Below are 22793 nucleotides of genomic sequence, written 5' to 3'. Positions count from 1 at the left end.
TACTTCATAATTAATGGTTTAACCATATTTATTTAAATCTATAGAACCCCATTAAATACATTATACATGTCGCTGATTTTCTACATTGTATTTAGATTTACTGAACGTTAATAAGTCAGTTTATTCTGCACATATTCTCCATGTCCAGTGGCTTCATACTGTCCAGTATTGGAATGGAGACCTACGTAGTTCCAGGAGTTTTCTATGATGCAAAAGTTGTAGACCAAATGAAGGAACCAAGACTTATTTCATCCATTCTACCTAGAGAGGTCTATCATATAGTAATAATTCCGGGACACCTCATGACATAGAGTGATATACTTAGACGCGCGGCGGGTTCTTGGTAATACAAATTGTTCGGTAAATTCCTCTTTGGTAAATGCTTTCTTCTCCTGTAGATGCAACAGGCTGTTGATGAACTTTAAGGCAAACGTGTAGCAGTTGTGTTCTTTTTCATCGTATCTGTAAGAAAAGTTAGTGAAATTTAGACGTGAAGCCCGAAAACATGTCTACCATGGAAGCTTGTAGATATACCTGTGAGGCAGCCATTTCTCATTACAGGAGTACTCTTCTAGATAGGAATCCCACTGGTGAAGAAGGGCAAACTGGTCGGGTGGCACTAGTGGTATTCTCACACACTGTTCCCAGCCAATGGTGTCTTTATGGGTGCCAGTTTCATTATAATGATGCACAATTCCTGATCAAAAATAAAAAAAACTTAACCCATTAGGTGGTTGTACTTATGTATTTCAGTTAAAGGGATGTTCCTGTGAAAGAATTCAAAATGTCAAAAATCAAATATCAGTGGGGGTCAAGGAAGGAAGAAATGGGTCGTGGTTTAGATTTTCAGAGGCAAGATGGCTGCACGCTGGCAGATAACTCTCCAATGGAAGTTACAGAAATGTTACTATAGTGGTACGGAAAATAAGACAATAACTTTGATCTGTTACAGTAGTTTTTGTAGCATGTGAACAATTTGACCCTAAGGCCTCATGCACACGACCGTAAAAACACCCGTTATTACCGGTCGTAATTACGACCCGTAATAACGGGCTCATAGACTTCTATTGGCCACGGGTACCTTCCCGTTTTCTTACGGGAAGGTGCCCGTGCCATTGAAAAAGATAGAACATGTCCTATTTCTGGCCGTAATAACGGCACGGACAGCCCATAGAAGTCTATGGAGCTCCCATAATGACGGGTGGCTACATGTGTGCACCCGTCATTACGGGAGCGTTGCTAGGCGACGTCGGTAAATAGTCACTGTCCAGAGTGCTGAAAGAGTTAACTGATCGGCAGTAACTCTTTCAGCACCCTGGACAGCGAATTCCGATCAGACTATAGAGCAACCTGTAAAAAAAAAAAGACGTTCATAAATACCGAGAACTTCCTGCTTCCTTCAGTCCGGTCTCCCGGCCGTTGCCTTGGTGACGCGTCCCTCTCGACATCCGGCCCGACTTCCCTGGATGACGTTTCAGCCCATGTGACCGCTGCAGCCAATCACAGGCTGCAGCGGTCACATGGACTGACGCGTCATCCAGGGATGTTGGGCTGGATGTGAAGAGAGGGACGCGTCACCAAGACAACGACCGGGTAAGTATGAATTTCTTTAACTTTTATTACAGAAAGGGCTGTCCCTTCTCTCTATCCTGCACTGATAGAGAGAAGGGGCTGCCGATTAGTGCAGTGTAATTTTGCAGTCAAAAACGTGCCCGTAAATACGGGTGGAATACGAGTGACACCGGGCCCGTAAATACTGGTGCAAAACGGGTCGAATACATGTGACACCGGACCCGTATTTACGCCAGTATTTACGGGTAGGAAAAAATACGGTCGTGTGCATGAGGCCTTAGTCATTAATTTAACCCCCTGGACAATTCGACCATTACAGCTATCTTATGTATTATAGAGACGAGTCGGACTACGAACATTTACATATTATAAACACACAAAAGAAAATTGGTATCTAGAACTTTAAACCTGGATCAGATTGTGATGTATTAATGTTACCCGTCCTACTATTTCTTGCCGAGCCTTTGCAGCATTGTACCCAAATAAGTAGTGTAATAATCAGAGGTAATTATGTTACATATACATAACCACCTTTACCTTTAGAACTGGTGATGCCGACATGAAGATCAGAGCAGCCATCGTAATCCCTAGAAGAAATAATGACAATTCACTGGTTATTAAAGGGGGTTAAGATTAGTCACTAATTTATCTACGGTCTGGAGGTGAAATGCCTCTATAAGCCAGTCTCGCATGGTGTTTATCTCCTGCTTGAGAAAGGCTCTATATTGAGCCGAAACATTGCATGTTAATATGGTGGTGAATAAACCAGCACGTTTTTGATATTAAAGGGGTTTTCCCATCAGAGACATTTATGATTTAGCCACAGGATATGTCATAAATGTCAGATAGATGCGGATCCTACCTGTGGGACCTGCACCTATCTCTAGAACAGGGCCCCCTAAACCCCGTTCTACGGCTGTGTTGTGGCTGAAGCGTGACTTCGGACCATGAATTAAGGAAACCGTATACGCTGTTTCTGTAACTCATAGTAGTGAATGGCAGTTACGGAATCGGCGTGGCATGTGAGCTACGCTGTTTCTGTAACTACCACTAAGTTCTATGGGACTTACAGAAACAACGTATACTGTTTCCTTAATTCATGGTCGAAAATCACACGCTTCAGCCACAACACAGCGGTAGAACAGGGTTTAGGGGGCCCCGTTCTAGAGATAGGTGCGGGTCCCAGAGGTGGGATCCGCATCTATCTGACATTTATGACGTATCCTGTGGATATGTCATAAATGTCTCTGATGGGGAAACCCCTTTAAGTTAAGACATTGTGCTGTTGCCTTCTTGATTATTTTTGGACTGTTGACAGGGATGTGAACCGCTATGGAGGTAACGTGCACTACATCCCTTGATTCTGAGGATAGTATTGCATCCGGTTTTTTCTTTTTGTTACTATTTCCTGCTTGAGTGCCGTTTTTGTACCCCTCTCCCCCTCCCTGTAGTGTACAGGACGTCACACATCACATGCCTCTCATCTTCATGGCTTCCTGCTCTCCCCCTTCCATCCTTCCTGTCTCTTGAGGTATTGTGTTTCACATGCTGAGCAACAGAGAGTTCAGGCTATAACAGCAGAGCTTTGTCTCAGTAGCAGACAGTGAGTAATTACAGCACTACCTTATATCTTGTAATTGAGGGACAGGCAGGTAGCTGTAAGTAAAAGCAATGTCTGTGAGAGGGAGAAGGGAATCATGGGAATTGTAGTCTGTTACATGGTAATCCCGCACACAGCAAGTCCTAGCAAAATGAAAACAACAGAGCTAGGTAACATAACGACAAAGCAACTTCTGAGCTATGGAGGCCATTCAGACACGGCTATTTTTCTGTGTTTTTTTTTAATATAAGCTTGGAAAACCTATTTAATTGAAATAATAGACTATGTAAGTAAACGCTTTCAGGAACAGCACTAAGGCCTTATGCAGACGAAAGATTTTCACGACTGTTTCCGAGTATATAAATGACAGCACACTGACTGAACATTGATGCATTAAAGTCAATGCGCCAATTCTCATGTCCGATATTCTGCATTGACCGTTGGTCCGTGCAGAGAAAATCACAGCATCCACTACTTCGGTCCAATTCTCACACTAGACTTGTCCATTCAAGTCAATGTGTCAGTAAAGAAAACGAAAAGACAGCACTCAGAAGCCATCATCCCTGTGCAGTCAGTTTTTCACTGATGAGTTGCTATCAGATGCTGAAAAGAAAGCAGAAAGTACCGGCAGAGCAGCAGCCATTTTTCACTGGATCACTGACCGTATGTGCACAGGAAAAAACGGACACTGAACGCACTCTGCACAATCCTGATTTAACTCTGATGTAAAAATCGTCAGTTTTTCCCTGATGAAACACTGATGAGTTTTATGCAGTTCATCTGCTTCGTTATTCCGTTTTTCTGTTCGAATTATAGGATGTTACAGGTGTGAACGCAGCCTTGTCAACATCAGAGCAATAGAATTCGGTGTTGCAGTTATTCAGCATTATGTCAGAGTTATGTGTAATAAAACTTAGAATTAGTTGCTCCTTATTTTTGCAACTACGACCTCCAGAAGAATGAGATTCTGTGCCGTAGCAGCTGAAGTAGCCAACTTCACAGAACAAAAAATAATTCCACAGTTAATTTGGCGCGATGCAAATTGTACAATACGACTTTTATGCAGTTTGAGCCACACAAATATTTTTTCTTCCCATTAGGGCGGATTCAGACGAACGTGTTTTGCGTCCGTGCCGGCCGCGTGGTTTTCGCGCGGACCTAAAGAAGTCTATGGGGCAGTGCAGACAGTCCGTGAGTTTTGCGCAGCGTTAGTCCGCTGTGTAAAACTCGCGACATGTTCTGTGTGTCTGTGTTTTTCGATCATCACGCACCCTTTGAAGTCAATGGGTGCGTGAAAATCACGCATGCCCCACGGAAGCACTTCCGTGGGACAAGCGTTATTCGCGCAACAGCAGTAAAAGAATGAATGTAAACATCCAAACGGAATGTCATAAAGATGGCGGCTGCGCGAAAAGCACGCAGCCGCGCATCCATATGAACAGGACACAGAGCTGTCAAGTGCCATTTGTGCACGCAAAACGCCGCGGTTTTTGCGTGCGCAAAAACGGCACGTTCGTCTTTATCCGCCCTTAAAGTCAATGAAAAGCTGAGCTAGTTTTGGACAACTCCGGGGCGAACACACATGGCAGAGGGTCTCTGTGCTAGAACAGTATATAGGCCCCTTGCTCTCTAATGCTCATCATAGAGTACCCCCTTATGTTTCTCTAACAATCCACCAGTAATTGTGAGCTATAGGCAGTAGGTAGCTACTTATACGGTCGCGGTGGGCACCTTACCCACTGGGCCCCTGTGCAGCTGTACTGACTGCGCCAATTGGTATGTCTGCCCCTGACTTCCGTGGGGTGTGTCTCATGCAAAACTGCATTGCTGTGAATCCGTACATTCAAAGTGTGTAGCCTAGGCCTAAAACATAAAGCCTCCTGCCACAGACCCCATTTACTATGCCATCAAATTGAATAGAATAAAAAAGTTTTTAGACAAGAAGGGAAATCATCATGGACACAGTTGTCATAGAAGTGTATTGTGTTAATCAGCGGATCTTTAGGCTTACAACACAGTGTAGATCAGGTCTCATCGATGATTAACTTACCCTAGAAAGCGGCCTTTTGTTGGTCTCAGTACAAAGGAGCATTTTTCCCTGTGTGCGTTAACAAAAGGGCTGGGAATGCTGACGGGAGCATGCTCTAGGTCCCAGGAGCTCACGGAATTTTGCCCACAGATAGGGCACTGCTGCGGGACAGAGCTGCTGTAAATATCTCGATCGCAGTGAGTGAACTTGACCAGGTTGAGGGCTAGGGGCTGTGTTGTTATTGCTTCTTCTTGATCTCTGAACATCGCCATAGCAGCTGTCTGACTGTCACATGAAACAGGAAGAGGGACAACACCTGAGCTGACCTCAGTGCAGCAGCTCCGTGTATCCTGGAGGAGCTATACAACACTGACAATCGCACCGCCTGATCAGTTCATTGCAGCAAAAATATGTCCATGGAAGGTGGCTAATGCCAGGCCCAGAACAAGTCAATATTATCATGGTGTGAACAGTGTCCGCAGGTTCCATTGTTCGTGTCTTATGATGCAACTTTTATACACGTCTTGCAACTTTTTTCAGGCAGCTTATCTGTAAAATATCAATTGGGTATAAAAATTGCAACTTTTAGCAGCTGCTGCATTTCCGGTGCATTGAAGGAAATGCATTGTTTGGCTTAGTGTACACCGCTGCACTTGTTAGGCCTCATGCACACGACCGTAGTCATGTGCATGACCGTGATTTCCAGGTCAGCCGGCCACGGAGTGACAGCTGTGAGCCGCCCGCAAATCGCGGGCCGTGCCCATTATTTTCACTGAGCCCAAACCGCATAACATGGCTGTAATAAGGCTTGCCCGTTCTTTCTGCGGTCCGGGCTCCGAGGCCATGCACGGACCGTGAAAACCACGGTCGTGTGCATGGCCCCATAGGAATTAATGGGGCCGCAATTCTCCCGTGGATTTTCGGGGGAATTGCGGCCGCAAAAGCACGTTTGTGTGCATGGGGCCTTACACAGCTATGAACTACTGCAACATCCTTCTGTGTGGCCTCCCATCTAACAGTCTTAAGCCCCTATTACACTGGCCGATTTTGGCTGGTGCAGCGAGCGCCGATCAATGAGACATCGTTGATCGGCACTCATTTGCTCCTGTCACAAGGAGCTATGGATGGAGACGAGCGGTCATTACTCCGATCGCTCGTCCCCATACATTATCACGTCGCCAGCGCGTCTCCCTGTTTACACAGCAGGATGTGCTGTCGACAACGATAATATTTTACTTTTTTAAAACGATACGATCAACTCTGCTGCCAGGTTAATCTACCACTCCTCTCATTCCTCCTCTGCCTCTCTCCTCTGACAAGGCTGTCCACAACCTGTCCCCTTCATATATCTCTACCCTAATCTCCCGATACCTTCCCACGCGTAATCTCCAGACCTTCTGCTTTGCTGTCTTCTCATTTGGCCCTCACATAGTCATCTACAAGATGTCTCCTGTGCATCCCCCATACTCTGGAACGCTCTACTTCAACTCATCAGACGCTCACTATCCAAACCTGAAAAATCAACCTGAAAACCCACCTCTTCAGAAAAGCTTACAACCTGCAATAACCCTGCTGCTACTACCGTATGAAAGACTTCTACCCTCACCTACTGTCTACTTCCCCCTTCCCTTGTAGATTGTAAGCCCTCTCGGGCAGGGTCCTCTCTCCTTCTGTACCAGTCTGTCAGTAAGCTCATGTTTATTGTACTTGTTTTTATTGTTTCATGTCACGGTCTTAAACCCTTTTTCATATGTACAGTGCCCTGAAATTGATGGCGCTTTAAAATAATAATAGTGCAACAAGGTTGCTCTGTTTGCATATAGACTGATCAGCCATAATAATAAAACCACTTGCCTAATATTGTGTAGGTCACTCTTGTGTCGCCAAAACAGCTCTGACCCCTTGAGGTGTATACTCTAAAGGACTTTCTAAAGGTGTTCTATGGTATCCGGCACCAAGACGTTAACAGCAAATCCTTTAAGCCCTGTAAGTTGTGAGGTGCGGCCTCCATGGATCAAACCAGTCTTTCCTTCACATCCCACAGACGCTCGATCGGATTGAAATCGTGGAAATTAAAAGGCCAGGTCAACACTTTAAACAATTTGGCATGTTCAGATCTCAAACCATTTGCAGTGTGGCAGGGCGTGTTATCTTGATGAAAAAGGCCACTGCTATTAGGGAAAACCGTTGCCATGAAGGGGTGTGATTGGTCTGTAACAATGTGTAGGTAGGTGGTACATGTCAAAGTAACGTCCACATGAATGCCAGGACCCAAGGTTCCCCAGCAGGTTATTGCCCATAGTATCTCACTACTACTGCTGGCTTGCATTCTTCCCATAGTGAATTCTGATGTCACCTCTTCCCCAGGTAAGTGACGTACACGCGTGATTCATCAGACCAGGTGTCCTTCTTACATTGCTCCATGGTCCAGATCTGATGCTCACGTGCCCATTGTAGGCGCTTCCGGTGGTGGACAAGGTTTAACATGGGCACTCTGACCGTTCTGCAGTTACAGTGTATGCAGCAACCTGTGGGTTCTGACGCCTTTCTGTCATAGCCAGCGGTTACTTTTTTTCAGCAATTTGTGCTACATTAGATTTTATGTGGGATCAGACCAGAAGGAATGGCCTCGGCTTCCCTCACACATCAATAAGTCTTGGGCGCCCATGACCAGTTGCAGATTGTCCTTCCATGGACAACTTTTGCTAGGGACTAGTGACCACTGCCTACCAGTAACACCCCTATAGACCTGGTATTTTGGAGATGCTGTGACCCAGTCATCTCGCCGTTTGGCCTGTGTCAAAATCGCTCAGATCCTTATTCTTGCCCATTTTTCCTGCTTCCAACACATCAACCTCAATAACTGACGGTGCCCTTGCTGCCTAATATGCCCAAAAATATCCCACAAATGGGGATTCAAAGTTGGGAGGTATGATTTTACTTTACTTCAAGAGACACATATTTATCTTCTTTTTACACAGCAAATCCACTGATGGCTCTGTTCCCACCTTGCTTTTTCCTTCCGCCCATTGTAAAAAACGTACACTGCGCAGTATACGTTTTTTTAGCTGCATAGGAAAGCCCAGCAGACGGCCTTTCCTAAAAAGTAAAAAAAAGGCATGCTGACGCAAAGCGACTCAACGTATGACAAGAAGTCACTCTATTGGCATACTCCGGGTGCATGGGACCCTATAGATACGTTTGTGGTATGCGCTGTGCGCTTTCATATAACGAGATGTTAGCAGAGTGTAATACGTTTTTGAGCAGAGGCAGCTTTTATAATTCTTAGGACAGGCCTAAGAAATGTCTTTATTGCGATGCTTATCACACACAATTAGAAATATTATTACTTTAAATTATTAATATTTAGTTATAGTTGCCCTTTAAAAGTGTTGTTTAATCTCCCGTCCATTGAAGAAAAAAAAAAAAAAAGTCCGGAACTGAGGCACGGCTTTTGTTTTTCTCGCCGGAAGAACTATTGTGCTGCACCGCTATTGACGTAATACCGCGAAGGCAGCTGGGGGCGGAGACAGGGGAAGAAGGGGAGGAGTCTGTGGAAGACCTCTGTGCGACAATAACACGCGTGTGGCCGGTCCCCGTTCGGAGCCATGAGCACAAAACACGTGACTTGCCGGTGAGTGAGGGAACAGGAGCCAGTCCCCTGGGGCAGCGGACATGTATGCCCGGTGTAGTGACGAGGGGGCTGCGTTCTGGTGGGCGGGACTCTGCTGAGTGTAAGTGGGTGGGGTGTAGAGTATTGTACGTGAGTACATGTGTGCACCGTGTGAGTGAGCGCTGTACCGTGAGAGTCCTGCCGGGATAGTAACACTTGTTCTCTATGTGCGGAGCACTGAGGGATCTCCAACTGTAGACCCCAATTATTGTTTCTTTTTCTATAGGCCTGTACGTAAATTACACTACACCTCAAGACCTTTATCTGTCCCATATGTGCACATCAAGACCCCTACCCAGTCAGTACCCCCTACAACCCTGCACCCCAATCCCCGTGTCTGATCCACAACTGCATCTCCTGTGCCCACCGCACCTCAAGACCCTTCATCATGTTTGTACCCGACCCATTTAAAGCTGGCCATTAGATGAATATTGTCTAAACTCTCCGGATTTGGTGGTAAAAAAGTCATGTGTATGGGGCACCCGACAGAAGGGTTAGCTTGTTGGTTTTCAACATGGGTAAATTAAGGACTATAGGTTCAGAAAGTATCCTTTGTAATTAGACTGAGAATTGGCTCAAGGACCGTATCCAGAGAGTTGTGGTCAGTGATTCCTACTCTGAATGGTTATAAGTGGTGTACCCCCGGGGTTCAGTGCTGGGACCACTATTATTCAACTTATTAATGATCTAGAGAATGGGATTAATAGCACTATTCGTATTTTTGCAGATGACACCAAGCTATGTAATATAGTTCAGACTATGGAAGATGTTCGTGAATTGCAAGCGGATTTAAATAAACTGAGTGTTTGGGCGTCCACTTGGCAGATGAAGTTTAACCCCTTAGTGACCACCAATACGGCTTTTTACGTTAGTCACTAAGGGGCCTTAGGCTAGGCTGACGCCTATTCACGTGAGCCTAGTCTAAGTCCTGCACGGGTCTCCCGTGCAGGCAGGAGCCGGGGCTCTGCTGTCTGATGACAGCTGAGCTCCTGCTCCAACGCCCGCGATCGAAGTTTACTTCGATCGCGGCCGTTTAACACGTTAAATGCCACCGTCAATAGCGACCGCGGCATTTAACTTTGTTTACAAAGGGAGTGAGCTCCCTCTGTCACCCATCGGCGGCCCGCGAATGCAATCGCGGGTCTCCGATGGGGTGTCATGGCAGCCGGGGGCTTGATAAAAGCCCCCAGGTCTGCCCTGGACATATGCCTGTTAGGACGCGCCGGAGGCACGTCCTATCAGATTGCCTGTCAGATTTACACTGACGGGCAATAATGCTCTGGTATACGAAGTATACCAAAGCATTATAGCAGTGATCTGAAGATCGCACAGTAAAGTCCCCTAGTGGGACTAGTGAAAGAAGTAATCAATGTGAAATAAAGATTAATAATAAAAAGTACAGTAAAAAAATCCATTTTTTTCCATAAAAAGTGGTTTTATTTAGTAAAAGTGTAAAAAATAAATAAAAGTACACATATATGGTATCGCCGCGACCGTAATGACTCCATTAATAAAGTTAATATGTCATTTAAACCGCAAGGTGAACACCGTAAAAAAAAAAAAAACACAAAAAACTATGGCAAGATAGCAATTTTTTTCCATTGCCCCCAAAAAAAGTCATAATAAAAATGAATCAATAAGTCCCATGCACCCCAAAACAGTACCATTCAAAACTACGTCTCGTCCCGCAGAAAACAAGCACAAAAAAATCACTACATTGATAGAAAAATAAAAAAGTTACGGCTCTTGGAAAGCGACGATGCAAAAACAAATCATTTTAGTTCAAAAGTGTTTTTATTGTGCAAAAGTCGTAAAACATAAAAAACCTCTACATATGTGGTATCGCCGTAATCGTACCGACCCATAGAATAAAGGTAACGTGTTATTTACGTCGCACAGTGAACGGCGTCAATTTAAAAACGCATAGAACAATGGCGGAACTTCAGGTTTTTTTTATAATCCCCCCCCAAAAAAAGTTAATAAAAAAATTATATGTACCCAAAAATGGTGCTATTAAAAAGTACAACTAATCCCGCAAAAAACAAGTCCTCATACAGCTATGTAGATGAAAAAATAAAAACGTTATAGCTCTTTGAATGAGACTATAGAAAAACGAATAAAATAGCTTGGTCATTAGGGCCTAAAATGGGCTGGTCACTAAGGGGTTAATGTAGATAAATGTAAAGTTATGCATCTGGGTACCAACAACCTGCACGCATCATATGTCCTAGGGGGAGCTACACTGGCGGATTCACTTGTTGAGAAGGATCTGGGTGTACTTGTAAATCATAAACTAAATAACATCATGCAATGTCAATCAGCTGCTTCAAAGGCCAGCAGGATACTGTCGTGTATTAAAAGAGGCATGGACTCGCGGGACAGGGATGTAATATTACCACTTTACAAAGCATTAGTGAGGCCTCATCTAGAATATGCAGTTCAGTTCTGGGCTCCAGTTCATAGAAAGGATGCCCTGGAGTTAGAAAAAATACAAAGAAGAGCAACGAAGCTAATAAGGGGCATGGAGAATTTAAGTTATGAGGAAAGATTAAAAGTATTAAACCTATTTAGCCTTGAAAAGAGACGACTAAGGGGGGACATGATTAACTTATATAAATATATTAATGGCACATACAAAAAATATGGTGAAATCCTGTTCCATGTAAAACCCCCTCAAAAAACAAGGGGGCACTCCCTCCGTCTGGAGAAAAAAAAGGTTCAACCTGCAGAGGCGACAAGCCTTCTTTACAGTGAGAACTGTGAATCTATGGAATAGTCTACCGCAGGAGCTGGTCACAGCAGGGACAGTGGATGGCTGCAAAAAAGGCAAAGATCATTTCCTAGAACGAAAAAATATCAGCTCCAATGTGTAGAAATGTACATCTTTCATCTTTCCTATCCCTTAGTTGAACTTGATGGACACGTGTCTTTTTTCAACCGTACAAACTATGTAACTATATCCAATCCTTTGTTCCAGTGGGGGATAGTTGCTTGGGGGCGGCTTAGTCCCATCTCCCTATTGAAATAAACAGGGAGTGATTGAAATAATACACAAGCTGCATCTCGTGTGTATCAGACCTGAAATCCACAGTCCCCACTCGATAGTATCTGACCTCTTACCTCACTACAGCTAAAGGCCATAATACACGGGATATTGATCGGGCAAACGAGCGTTCATATGAGTGCTCGTTCCCGATCATTGACCTGTGTAATGAGGGCAACAATCAGCGTTCATCGGCTGATCTGCTCTTTTATGCAGAATCAAAAATCATCGTTGTCGGGAGCACGTCTCCTGGCTGTTGACATGATGAAAATGTATGGGGACGAGCGATCGGAGAAATGATCACTCGTCCCTATACATAAGCAATCATTGCTCTGTGCAAAAGGAGCAAACGAGCGCCGATTAACGATCTGTCTCATTGATCGGCACTCATTTACACGGCCCACGTGGGGTTGTGTAATATGACTCTTAATGACTTGTAGCAAAGGCTACAATTGTGCTGCCATTCTGAGCTAAAGATCTGTCTGAATCAATACTACTTGCATATCTGCTTTTCAAGGCCCCACCATACCATGCCCAATCCACATCTGCATGGCAAGACCCACACCCTAAGGCCATTTTACTCAACCCATACTTGTGTGTCATGACCCAAACTATTAAACTAGAAACTTAGTCTCCACCCATGTAGAAAATAGAACAACCTTTGTTGGGTTTCCTATGTTCAGCCATTGTGAGTGGATTACAACTCATATCTGGCCTTCAAGATTTTTGCGCAATCCATACCTGCACCCCAATACCTACACCACACCTCAAGACCATACTCAGCCCATGTGTGATCCATACCTTCACCTCGGGACCTGTACCTGACCCATATCTGTGTCTTAAGATTGTACCCAAACATGTACAAACCATACCTGAGTCTTGAGACCCTTAACCAACGTATACCTGAGTCTCAACATTCATACCAGAATCTTACCTGCATCGTCCGATTCATACCAGTACCCAAACCATCAACTCACTTTTAAGATCTGAAACTTACTGTCCCCCCTGCACATACATGTTCATTGTTAATACCCCTTAGGGCTCATTCAGACGAGCGTAAAACTCCTCCGTGTGCTGTGCGTGACAGTCACGCACCGCACGCTGACCCACTGATTTCAATGGGGCCGTTTTCACGCAGCGAGTGTCTGTTGCGTGAAACTCACTGCATGTCCTATATTGGTGCGTTTTTCACGCTCCTACATCCGTGTCCTGTGCGTGAATTGCGCATTAATTCCATTGAAAAAAAAGAAAAGATGTGCTTTGTGAGTGCATGAAAAACATATGTCACTCGCAAAGCACAGATGCAATAACGCAACGCACACGTACCAGATTTACGCTCGTAAATCTGTCACGCTCGTGTGAACATAGCCTAACTCTTGTGCTGGAGATTGTCAGCCATCTCTCCCTGAAAAATACATGAGGCTATAGTACTGGTGGTGCACACATCATTAGTACGCACTATGAGGCCTTCTACAGTATAATGGGGGACTACAATGGAAATCCAAGCTCCTGTGGAGAGAGGAGTAGTCACATGTTGGCTGCAGAACCTGGTGCTAGTGAATTGTTTATTTGGGTGCTTCCTAGAAAACATATATCGAAGATCAGCTCGTTGATCGGCACTCGTTTGCTCCCTTTACGCGGAGCAATGATTGTTTACGTATGGGGACAAGCGCTCGTTAGTCTGATCATTTGTCCCCATACGTTTTCATCATGTTGGCAGTGCATGTCACGCTTTACACGGGGCGATGTGCTGCCAACAACGATGATTTTTGATTCTGCATAAAAGAGCAGATCAGTCCATGAACGAACGTTTACTTGTTCATCGGCTTATTGTTGCCCTGATTACACAGGTCAGTGATCGGGGACGAGCGTTCATATGATCGCTCATTTGCCCGATCATTGGCCCATGTAATAGGGCCTCTAAGTCAGTGTAAGGGACTGTAATGCATGATTACAAAGGCAAGATTTTATCGCGGTTTCTTTTCTTGGCATAGTGTCCTCATACAGTGCAAAACATCAGTTTTCTACCTGTTTTTATTTTTTTTTTAAAGTGTTTTTTTTCCCGTCGTTCCTTTTGTAAGTCTTTGTTTTGTATTATCAGGTATTTCATACACGGTGTGTGTCGAGAAGGAAATCGCTGTTTGTTTTCACATGACTTAGCGAACAGTAAACCTTCTTCTATTTGTCGCTTCTTCCAAAAAGGACAATGTGCTTATGGATCCCGCTGTAGGTATGGAACTTGTATATTGCATCTTTATTTATGGCTTTGAAAAGTTGCCTATTCCAGGCAGGGACTAGAGGAGAGGGGGCCGCACATGCACGCTGCTCTCTCCGTTCTGTTTAATGGGAGTTACGGAAACGGCTGATCAATCGCTGCTCGGCTGTTACCGTTACTCCCATACAACAGAATGGGGAGAGCTGCACGCATGCTCGGGCGAAGCCAGGACGTCATCCGTGTGTTCGTGTTTTTCACGCACCAGTTGCTAAAGAAATGATGATGGGGGAAAAAATTTCTGCCGTGAAAAACGCAGACAGGCACCACACACAGATGCCACGCGGAACTGCAATGCAGGAAGAACGTAGCGTCTTTTACACGTTCGTGTGAATAAGGCCTCCGTTTGTAACTTAGATGTGATCGATTTACAGGTGGATCCTGATTGACATGGTTTTTTGTTTTTTAACAATTTCAAAGGTGTGCCTAGCTTTAAGGCCTCATGCACACGACCGTAGCCATGCGCATGGCCGTGATTTTCTGGTCGGCCGGCTGCAGAGTGTTGCCCGCAAATCGCGTCCATTATTTCCTATGAGCCTGGACCGCAGAACACGGCCGTAATTTCATGTCCGTTCTTTCTGCGGTCCGGGCTCCTGGGCCATGCACGGACTGTGAAAACCACGGTCGTGTGCATGGACCCATAGGAATGAATGGGGACGCAATTCTCCCGTGGATTTTCGGGGGAATTGCGGCCACAAAAGCACGTTCGTGTGCATGGGGCCTAAAGCATGAACTTTGGGGCCCCTGGTTAGAAAATATTAAGGAAGTGATGAAATAACTTCCTAATATGGCGTATTGTAAAAATGACTCCTTTTATAGAACATGTTCCAAATTACTACAGAATTGGTGCGAGTAATTAAAATTCCCTGTGACTACCGGTCAGCCCACTGCAAGCTGTTTATGGTAGAATGTAATCTGCATCTCATTCACAGTCCGCCATAAACAGCACCTTGAACTGATCAGGTGAACACCAATGCTGGGGCTTTGAAGTCCCCCCTGACGGGCATGCTGTAGCTATACTGATAACATTGGCTTAGGGGAAGAGGAAGCAAACAAACTAACAAATAATACAAAGAAGTTGCCATGGTGACATCTATCTTCTGGATGTATGTACATTACAGATATATAATTGTGTTTTACAGATATGACCATGTGAAGCCTTCCAGCTCTCCTTTGGTTTACTACTCTCAAGATGTTCCAGCAGCCACGGTAGAGACCCCTTCTACATCCTCATCTGCAGTGGAAACCCCACCCGTTGTCACCAAGAGCACCCCGCAGAAACGTGAGAAGAAGTCTCTTGTTCTAAGAGATCGTGGTAGGTACAGTAGTTTAATAGTAATAAGTAACCTCTCCTCACAATCAATTGATCGCCTCGGGTCCGGCTTCTGAAACCCCCCCGGTGACTAGCTGAGGAAAGTTGCAATTGGCCATATATTTCACCTACATTGAGCGACAATGTAATGTGGACGGGCCGGGTCTACTGTTACAAGAGCCTCTTTTAGTTTGCATCTCTCTGCTCTGGCTCTGACGTCCATGTGCCGTAACAGGGCAGATAGAAAGGCATTGTCATTGCTACAAAACCCTTGGAGATGTCCCTAACAATGTTGTATTGAAACACTATGGTTTTGTTAGGGGGGGGGGATACGTTTACGAAGTTTTCACTCTGAAGACCGTTTTGCAGGATCGAGAAAATGCTTGTTCGCCTGCTGATCAGACCTTTTATGAGGCCCGAAAAATAAGTCAATTGTCGGCAACACATCTCCCCGTGTAAATAGGGTATGTGCTGCTGACAAGGTGCAAAATGTGTGGGGATGAGCAATCATTAATGATCATTCGTCCCCATACATTCCGATCATTACTCCTTTTAAATGGTGTAAACGACCGACGTGCTGTATTATTCATCAGCGCTTCTTTACCGGGCGAAATTCTAACTGTATTAAACCACCTTTAGAGTAGGAACTATTCATTTTTACAAAGTTTAGTGACTCTGTGACTAAACTTAGAACTTCATAGTGGCTACATTTGGCTGCACTCATTTGGCTTCTTCCTGGACCTAGCTACAAGGAGCAAAGGTCAGAATAATAAATGACTTACATAGGAAATATACACAACCCACAGAACAGGTCGAGATCTCGGCACAGCCAAGGTTTATCTTGTGAGTTGAAGCGCAGTGTAAGGAATAAACTCTTCTCCTCCCATGGGATGGGACATTTATGGTTTCATAATTTATGGGATCATTGTTGTAATCTTATCAGATCTATGTGGACTGACAGAAGAAAAGATCAGAGTCAATCCAGATCACAGCCCACATTCTGGCATCGATGAGCAAGGCGGTGATCAGGTAGTAAAACCACATTCTTACCTGGAAGCCATCTGTACTGGATTAGAAGAAGGGGAAACAGCTGGCCCGTATCTTGAAGACCCCAACCAACTTTGTCCCTATGCGGCTGCTGGGACATGTCACTATGGAGAAAGCTGTGTCTATATCCATGGAGATGTGTGTGAGATTTGCAGTCTACAAGTACTTCATCCATGTGACCAGGAACAGAGGAAATCCCATGAAAAGGTGAGGGGAGGTCATTGTCACTAGCGTCTTCAGTGCAGGTTGAAATTTTTGCTGTTAAATGTACTTTAATACTCCAAGGGTAAGGCCTCATGGACATTTCGGGCCGTAATAGGGATGATCGTTTATCACCATATTTTGTTAATGCGTTTCAATGGAGCCCTAACAATTTATTCTGGATTCGTATGATAATGATCCCAAATACAGTTATGCGCATGAGGCCCTTAAGTTGTATTATATTCATAATGTATTCTTTGCTGCACTCTTTATTCTTATAAGGCCTAATTCACACGAGTGTGTTCGGTCCGTGATATACGGTCCGTATGTTGGCCGCATTTCCGGGACCGAACACAGTGCAGGGAGCCGGGCTCCATCATAGTTATGTACGACGCTAGGTGTCCCTGCCTCTCCGTGGAACTACTGTCCCGTACTGAAAACATCAATACAGTACGGGACGGTTTTCCCACAGCGATCATAAAGGAGAAAAGAGGGGGGGGGGGGGGGGTTGTGGTATTTAAATGGTATTAACCTCTCCCCAGAGATCCCTTTTTAATGTATTTGTTCATAGCTTCATAGGACCATGTTTCATCACTTTTTATTTGTGAATTGTATATTTGCTTCCTCTTCCAGTTGTGCATGGCGAACTTTGAACACGAGATGGAAAAGGCTTTTGCTTTCCAGGCCAGTCAGGATAAAGTGTGCAGTATCTGCATGGAGGTCGTGTATGAAAAATCTTCCCCCTCTGAGCGTAGGTTTGGGATCCTGTCAAACTGCTGTCACACGTATTGCCTCTCCTGCATCAGACAGTGGCGATGTGCCAAACAGTTTGAGAATCCGGTTATAAAGTGAGTTTCACTCAGACATTATCCTACATAATCCGACACGACACAGAACAGAAGCCCGTGGGGTGAGGGGGTAGTAGTTCTCCTCCATATTCTTGTCAGACATTCGATAAACGGTGCTCCATACAATGGTCACACAATGTACGGCAGTGATTATCTCCTGATCAGGCAATACAATCTATGCCAGCAAAGCTGGATCAGGTGTTCTGTTGAGGGTGGCGGCAGCAAAAGCTTACACTCTCTTACTCTAGGGATGGCAAGCTGATCGTGGTCTGTTTACAGACACCTGGGTGTGGGCAGAGCAAGCAACAAATCTCTGCCAAAATCTAGCACTGGAGTTATTTGAGATTGTGGTAGGCAGATGGGTTCCCCAGGATGTAAAAACTTTTCAGGGTCCATCTCATAATAAGGTTAAGAATCTCCAAATAGGAATCCTTTACCTTTATGCAGTTTCAGAGACCTAGTATTTGTTTGATGTGCTCTGCCATGCTAAGCACGCATCTTGTGCTTATTCCTACAATAACGTTCCGTGTTTCCTCATTAGGTCGTGCCCAGAATGTCGTGTAGTATCGGAGTTTGTGATCCCTAGTGCATACTGGGTAGAAGATCAGTGCAAGAAGGATGAACTTATTGAGGCTTTTAAGCAAGGAATGGGGTGAGTATCATGTGTAAAATATTTTGGTACAGGTGACAAATTCATGTGACTATATGCAAGAAAGAACACACAAAATACACTAGAATAAGGGTACAAGCCCAAACATATAAACAGCAGGAGTCATAGGCGTGAAGATAATTGGGCCATTTATCTGAGAACATGTAGTCCATCGGTGACCTCTCTGCAGAAAAAAGATTTCCATTGGTTGGAAGCCGTCAATCTATCACTTAAAAAACAAAAATGGACCGATTTAAGATTAATCTTAGTAGCTTAGCATTTCACAGCCCTTATCTGTAACATTACATTAACATTTTGTACATTACCCACGTCTGTACGATATATTCATGACGTGTGATACTTCTATATTCTGTAGCACTCCACAAAATGCATTAAATGACAATGACCTATATAGATACTGACAATCCTGGAGTGTGTATGTATATTGCTGGGTGAAGGGTTATTGAAATATATCTGTGCCTATGGCTCACTTTCATCCTCCGCTCCCATTAACGCTTTTAGAGGGATTGGACCAGAATGCAAGACTAAATATTTATTAGTGCTGCAGTAACATATTCTGTTCTACCGACGAGGTTTTCAGAGTAAGGGTATGTTCACACGCACTATTTACGGACGTAATTCAGGCGTTTTTTGCTGGAATTACGGCCGAAAATACTGCTTGAAAGCGTCGGCAAATATCTGCCCATTCATTTGTACAATGTTCTGTGCCGACGGTCATTTTTTTTACGTGCCGCTGTCAAAAGACGCCCGCGTCAAAGGAAGTGCCTGTTACTTCTTGGGATGTAATTGGAGCCGTTTTCCATTGACTCCATAGAAAAACAGCTCCAATTACGTCCGTAATGGACGCAGCGAAAAACGCCTGCACATGCCATTACGGCTGAAATTCAGGAGCTGTTTTCTCCTGAAAACAACTCCGTAATTTCAGCCGTAACGGACGTGCACGTGTGAACATACCCATAGAGAGAAACTTGTCATCGTAAACCAGATAGACATAAGGATGCATATTTTTTTTTTTTTTTTTTAGTAAAAAAGCCTGCAAGTATTTTGATCAGGGACGTGGGACCTGCCCATTTGGGGGTAAATGCCTGTACTTGCACGCATACCCTGACGGAACCAGAGCAGATCCAGAGAAGCCACGAAAACAGCTTGGATCAGAAGGCACAGTGAGGGTAAGAGTCATATTCATCGCTTTTACTGGTTTTGGCTTATTGAATTCTGTATATTGTTTTTGTAAGTAACTATAACAGTGCCAGGAGAATGTTCAAACCTCCTACACTGTGTGCCGCCATTTTTTGAGCGAATGCACAGTGTAGGAGGATTAGATACAGTATAACACGAACATACACAGACATAACTTACCTGCTCCTGCCTCCTCTCCCTGTCCTTGCTTCTGAACATATGGACGGAAGCCGCGACCGGAAGTAGTCATCTTACTGTCTGGTCGTGGCTTCCTGTCCATATGAAAATGGCGCCGGATGTCGCTCGGCCAAAGACCTTCCTTTTGGACTGTGTGGGAGCGGCGCATGCGCCGTTCCTACACAGACGGCATACACTATAGTGAATGGAACGACTCCCGTTTGCATTCTCTATGGGGATGTAGGTGCCGTATTCCATCTCTGCACACGACCGTAGTGTTTTTCTGGTCCGCAAATTTCAGGACCGTGTTCCGTGAAATGTCCTCCGCAGTTCATCCGTATGTAATTCGCAAAATGCGGATAAAAAAAAAAAGCCTAGGTAAAACAGGATGACTACAGAACTCATTCCCGGTCGTCGCCTAGCAACACTTCCGCAAACTGCGGTTGACACACGGAGGTGTATCCGCATTTTCCACGGGCCCATTGACTTCTATGGGCATGTCCGCATCGAATTTGCGGGCTGTAATAAGACATGTCCTGAGTTTGTGCGGCACGGATTTGCGGACATGCGGGGACCCGTGAAAACACGGATAGTGTGTATGGGCCCATAGAGATGAATGGGTCCGCAATTCTCCCGTGGATTTTCGGGGGAATTGCAGACGCAAAAACACGTTCGTGTTCATGGGGCCATACAGAGATGGAAAAAAAAAAATGGCAGCCACCATAGTGAAGTAAAAGTAAGAAAAAAGTACAACACAAATAAATAAAATGTATTTTAATATCACACTAAAAGCAAAAACATCTAAAAAAAAAAATTTCCGTGGCATCTTCCCTTTAAGACACTAAATCCTCCCCTAGCAGCAATGCTTGCAGGGACGAGTACCTCCATAATATGGCGTGCAGCCCACAGTTTTGTTTGCCGATTCTCCCATTAAGAAGAAAAAGAACCTCTGTGTGTTTTCATGTAAAATCTGATTATCCAGCTCTCGTGTTGCGGCAGATGGTATTGCCAGTTCCCCCATGAAGATTTAATACATCATTAGAACAAAATATTGCTTGTTCTGGTTTAACCGATCATATAAAGACGTATTTCTATTTTATTGCAGTTCTTCAACGCAGTCCGGCTCTGGGACTTTATTGAAGATCGAGAAAATCGAGGTGTCCCCAGTACCGAGGACGAAGTGGCTGAACTTGGTGATCTGTTCATGCATCTGTCAGGGGGTGACCAGCAGGAGGCAACATCTTCTACCTAAAATGTATTTCTTAGGAAGTAGATGATAGAGACTGCGTGGGATTAGTGTGACGATGGCAGAACCAAGTGTCCTTTCCACCAAGAAAATAAAATAGCCGCTCTGCGATATTGTCAAAGAGTCCCCGCGCTCTGCTCTCATCCTGTCAGGCTGTTACATCACCAGTCAATACTTTGTATTCAGTAAATAGAACTCATGTAAGATAGGAGCTGCCGTAACTTAAGGTGCTCATAAAATTTGTTATCAAATCATGCGGTTTCACCGATTCTTTTGAGGGATGTAAGGGGAAGAGGGGGCAGCTGCTTATTAATGCATAGAAGTAACATGCGGTTGGTGCACTGCGTCTATTTGACAACTAGATCTGTCCAGTTATGTTGCTGGATCACAGATCTGTGTGTCAAACAATTGGTTAGGATCAGTTCAAATAGCTGAAAGGCTAGGCAAAGCTTTGGGTGTTTTTTTTATTTTATTGAAATCAATTTAAAATCACTTTTGTAATTTGACTTTTATTAAAACAAAATTCTTCGCTTCACTCCTGCAGCTTCTACACATATCACAGTACATAAAAGCTGTAGACACGTGCTCAGAGTCCAGTCTGTCCGGCCTGCGCTGACGGCGGCTCGTGAGCCATTTTCTAGGCTCCGTTCTGATCAAGCCAAAGTGGATTCTAAACAAAAGTTTTCTCTTTTTAGGCATTTTCTGACTTGTGTTCGGTGATTGAAGGAGCATTTAGTTTAAAGATGTTCAGAAGTCTGGGGGTGCGCACAGGTTTTTCACACTAAAATGAATGCGACTGTGGTGCACAGGCTAAAATCTGAACGATGTTCTATCGGGGAGGGAGGAACGTTTCGGTAAATGTCTTAATGTTTTATTCATTGTTAATCATAATGGTGACATATGTCAATCTGATGAATTGTGAACAGTACATTTTCTTATGTTCTTACAAAACATGGGCAGCTGTCGAAATCAATTCGCTAATGATAACTGGACAATAGCAGAAGATAACCTGTAAATCTGAACCTGGTTGCTATCAGTAGTATTTGTTTCACAATGGGTTATCTAATCCTAACACACCCACACCCCCCCCCCCCCCAAAAAAATAAATCCCTATTATGTATGTAGAAGCAATAAATGAGTGATCACCAGCATCCAGTAATGGACAATCATGTATTTCTATAGGCACTGTGTCAGTGGTGCTAATCATCGGCAGTGGCCCCTCCCCCACACGATCATTATGCTGATAGTTTATATGTGTATAGACCTCCAAGTATTGGCCAGTTTTTCACCTGTGTATTCCTGAGTAAGGCCCCATGCACACGACCGTGCCCGCAATCACGGCCCGTGATTGCGGGCACGGCCGGCCGCTGACTGACAGCCGCATTTTCGGGCCGTGCTCCCATACAAGGTATGGGAGCACGGCCCGCAAAATGCGAAAGAACGGACATGTTCCATAATTCCCGGAACATTTCCACGGCACTGACACCCTTCCGTAGTGCTACGGAAAGGTGTCAGTGTTCAATGAAAGTGAATGGCTCCGTTTTTGCGGTCCGCAAAAACGGAGGTTTTTTGCTGTCGTGTGCATGGGGCCTAAGACAGAGAGTGACTTGCATTCTGTTTGTCACCAATGTTATGTTTCAGAATGGTTTGCAAAATCCTCCACTCATCCCTTATGAGCAATTTTAGTATGACATTTTTCAAGTTGGATCTGCTGACACTATCTGGGCTACGGTGACTGTCAGAACATCTACCATTGAAAGAAGGAGAGATCGGACAGGTTTAAGATCAGCTCTTTATATTCTGCTGGTTTCTTATTCCACTTTCATCGTAGGAATAACAGTGATGTCACAGTAGATGATTATAGACCTGAGCTGTTATTTGTGTAATCACACTTGGGTGCCATTCAATTCAGATCACATGCCGG

The 22793-nt window shown here is 44.5% G+C and overlaps 2 protein-coding genes across 2 annotated transcripts; one reads left to right on the top strand and one right to left on the bottom strand.

The window, feature by feature from the left end:
* Positions 1 to 10: 10 nt before the first annotated feature.
* MKRN2OS (MKRN2 opposite strand) lies at positions 11 to 5738 on the bottom strand. Its single transcript, XM_075833842.1, has 4 exons — positions 5223 to 5738; positions 2110 to 2159; positions 535 to 697; positions 11 to 462 (listed from the first exon to the last, which is right to left on the bottom strand). Exons 1-4 carry the CDS (start codon positions 5471 to 5473, stop codon positions 258 to 260), a joined length of 669 nt encoding a protein of 222 aa, XP_075689957.1. The 5' UTR covers positions 5474 to 5738; the 3' UTR covers positions 11 to 257.
* Positions 5739 to 8706: 2968 nt separating this feature from the next.
* On the top strand, positions 8707 to 21123 carry MKRN2 (makorin ring finger protein 2). The gene is made up of 8 exons (XM_075833841.1): positions 8707 to 8835; positions 14019 to 14147; positions 15332 to 15504; positions 16445 to 16755; positions 17383 to 17597; positions 18139 to 18249; positions 19292 to 19436; positions 20729 to 21123. The coding sequence occupies exons 1-8, from the start codon at positions 8810 to 8812 to the stop codon at positions 20873 to 20875; spliced, it is 1257 nt and encodes a 418-aa protein (XP_075689956.1). The 5' UTR covers positions 8707 to 8809; the 3' UTR covers positions 20876 to 21123.
* The last annotated feature ends 1670 nt before the right edge of the window (positions 21124 to 22793 follow it).

Source organism: Rhinoderma darwinii, chromosome 7 (genome assembly GCF_050947455.1).
Source record: "Rhinoderma darwinii isolate aRhiDar2 chromosome 7, aRhiDar2.hap1, whole genome shotgun sequence".
In the NCBI taxonomy this organism is placed as follows: domain Eukaryota; kingdom Metazoa; phylum Chordata; class Amphibia; order Anura; family Rhinodermatidae; genus Rhinoderma; species Rhinoderma darwinii.
This window is presented reverse-complemented; position numbering and strand designations above follow the sequence as displayed.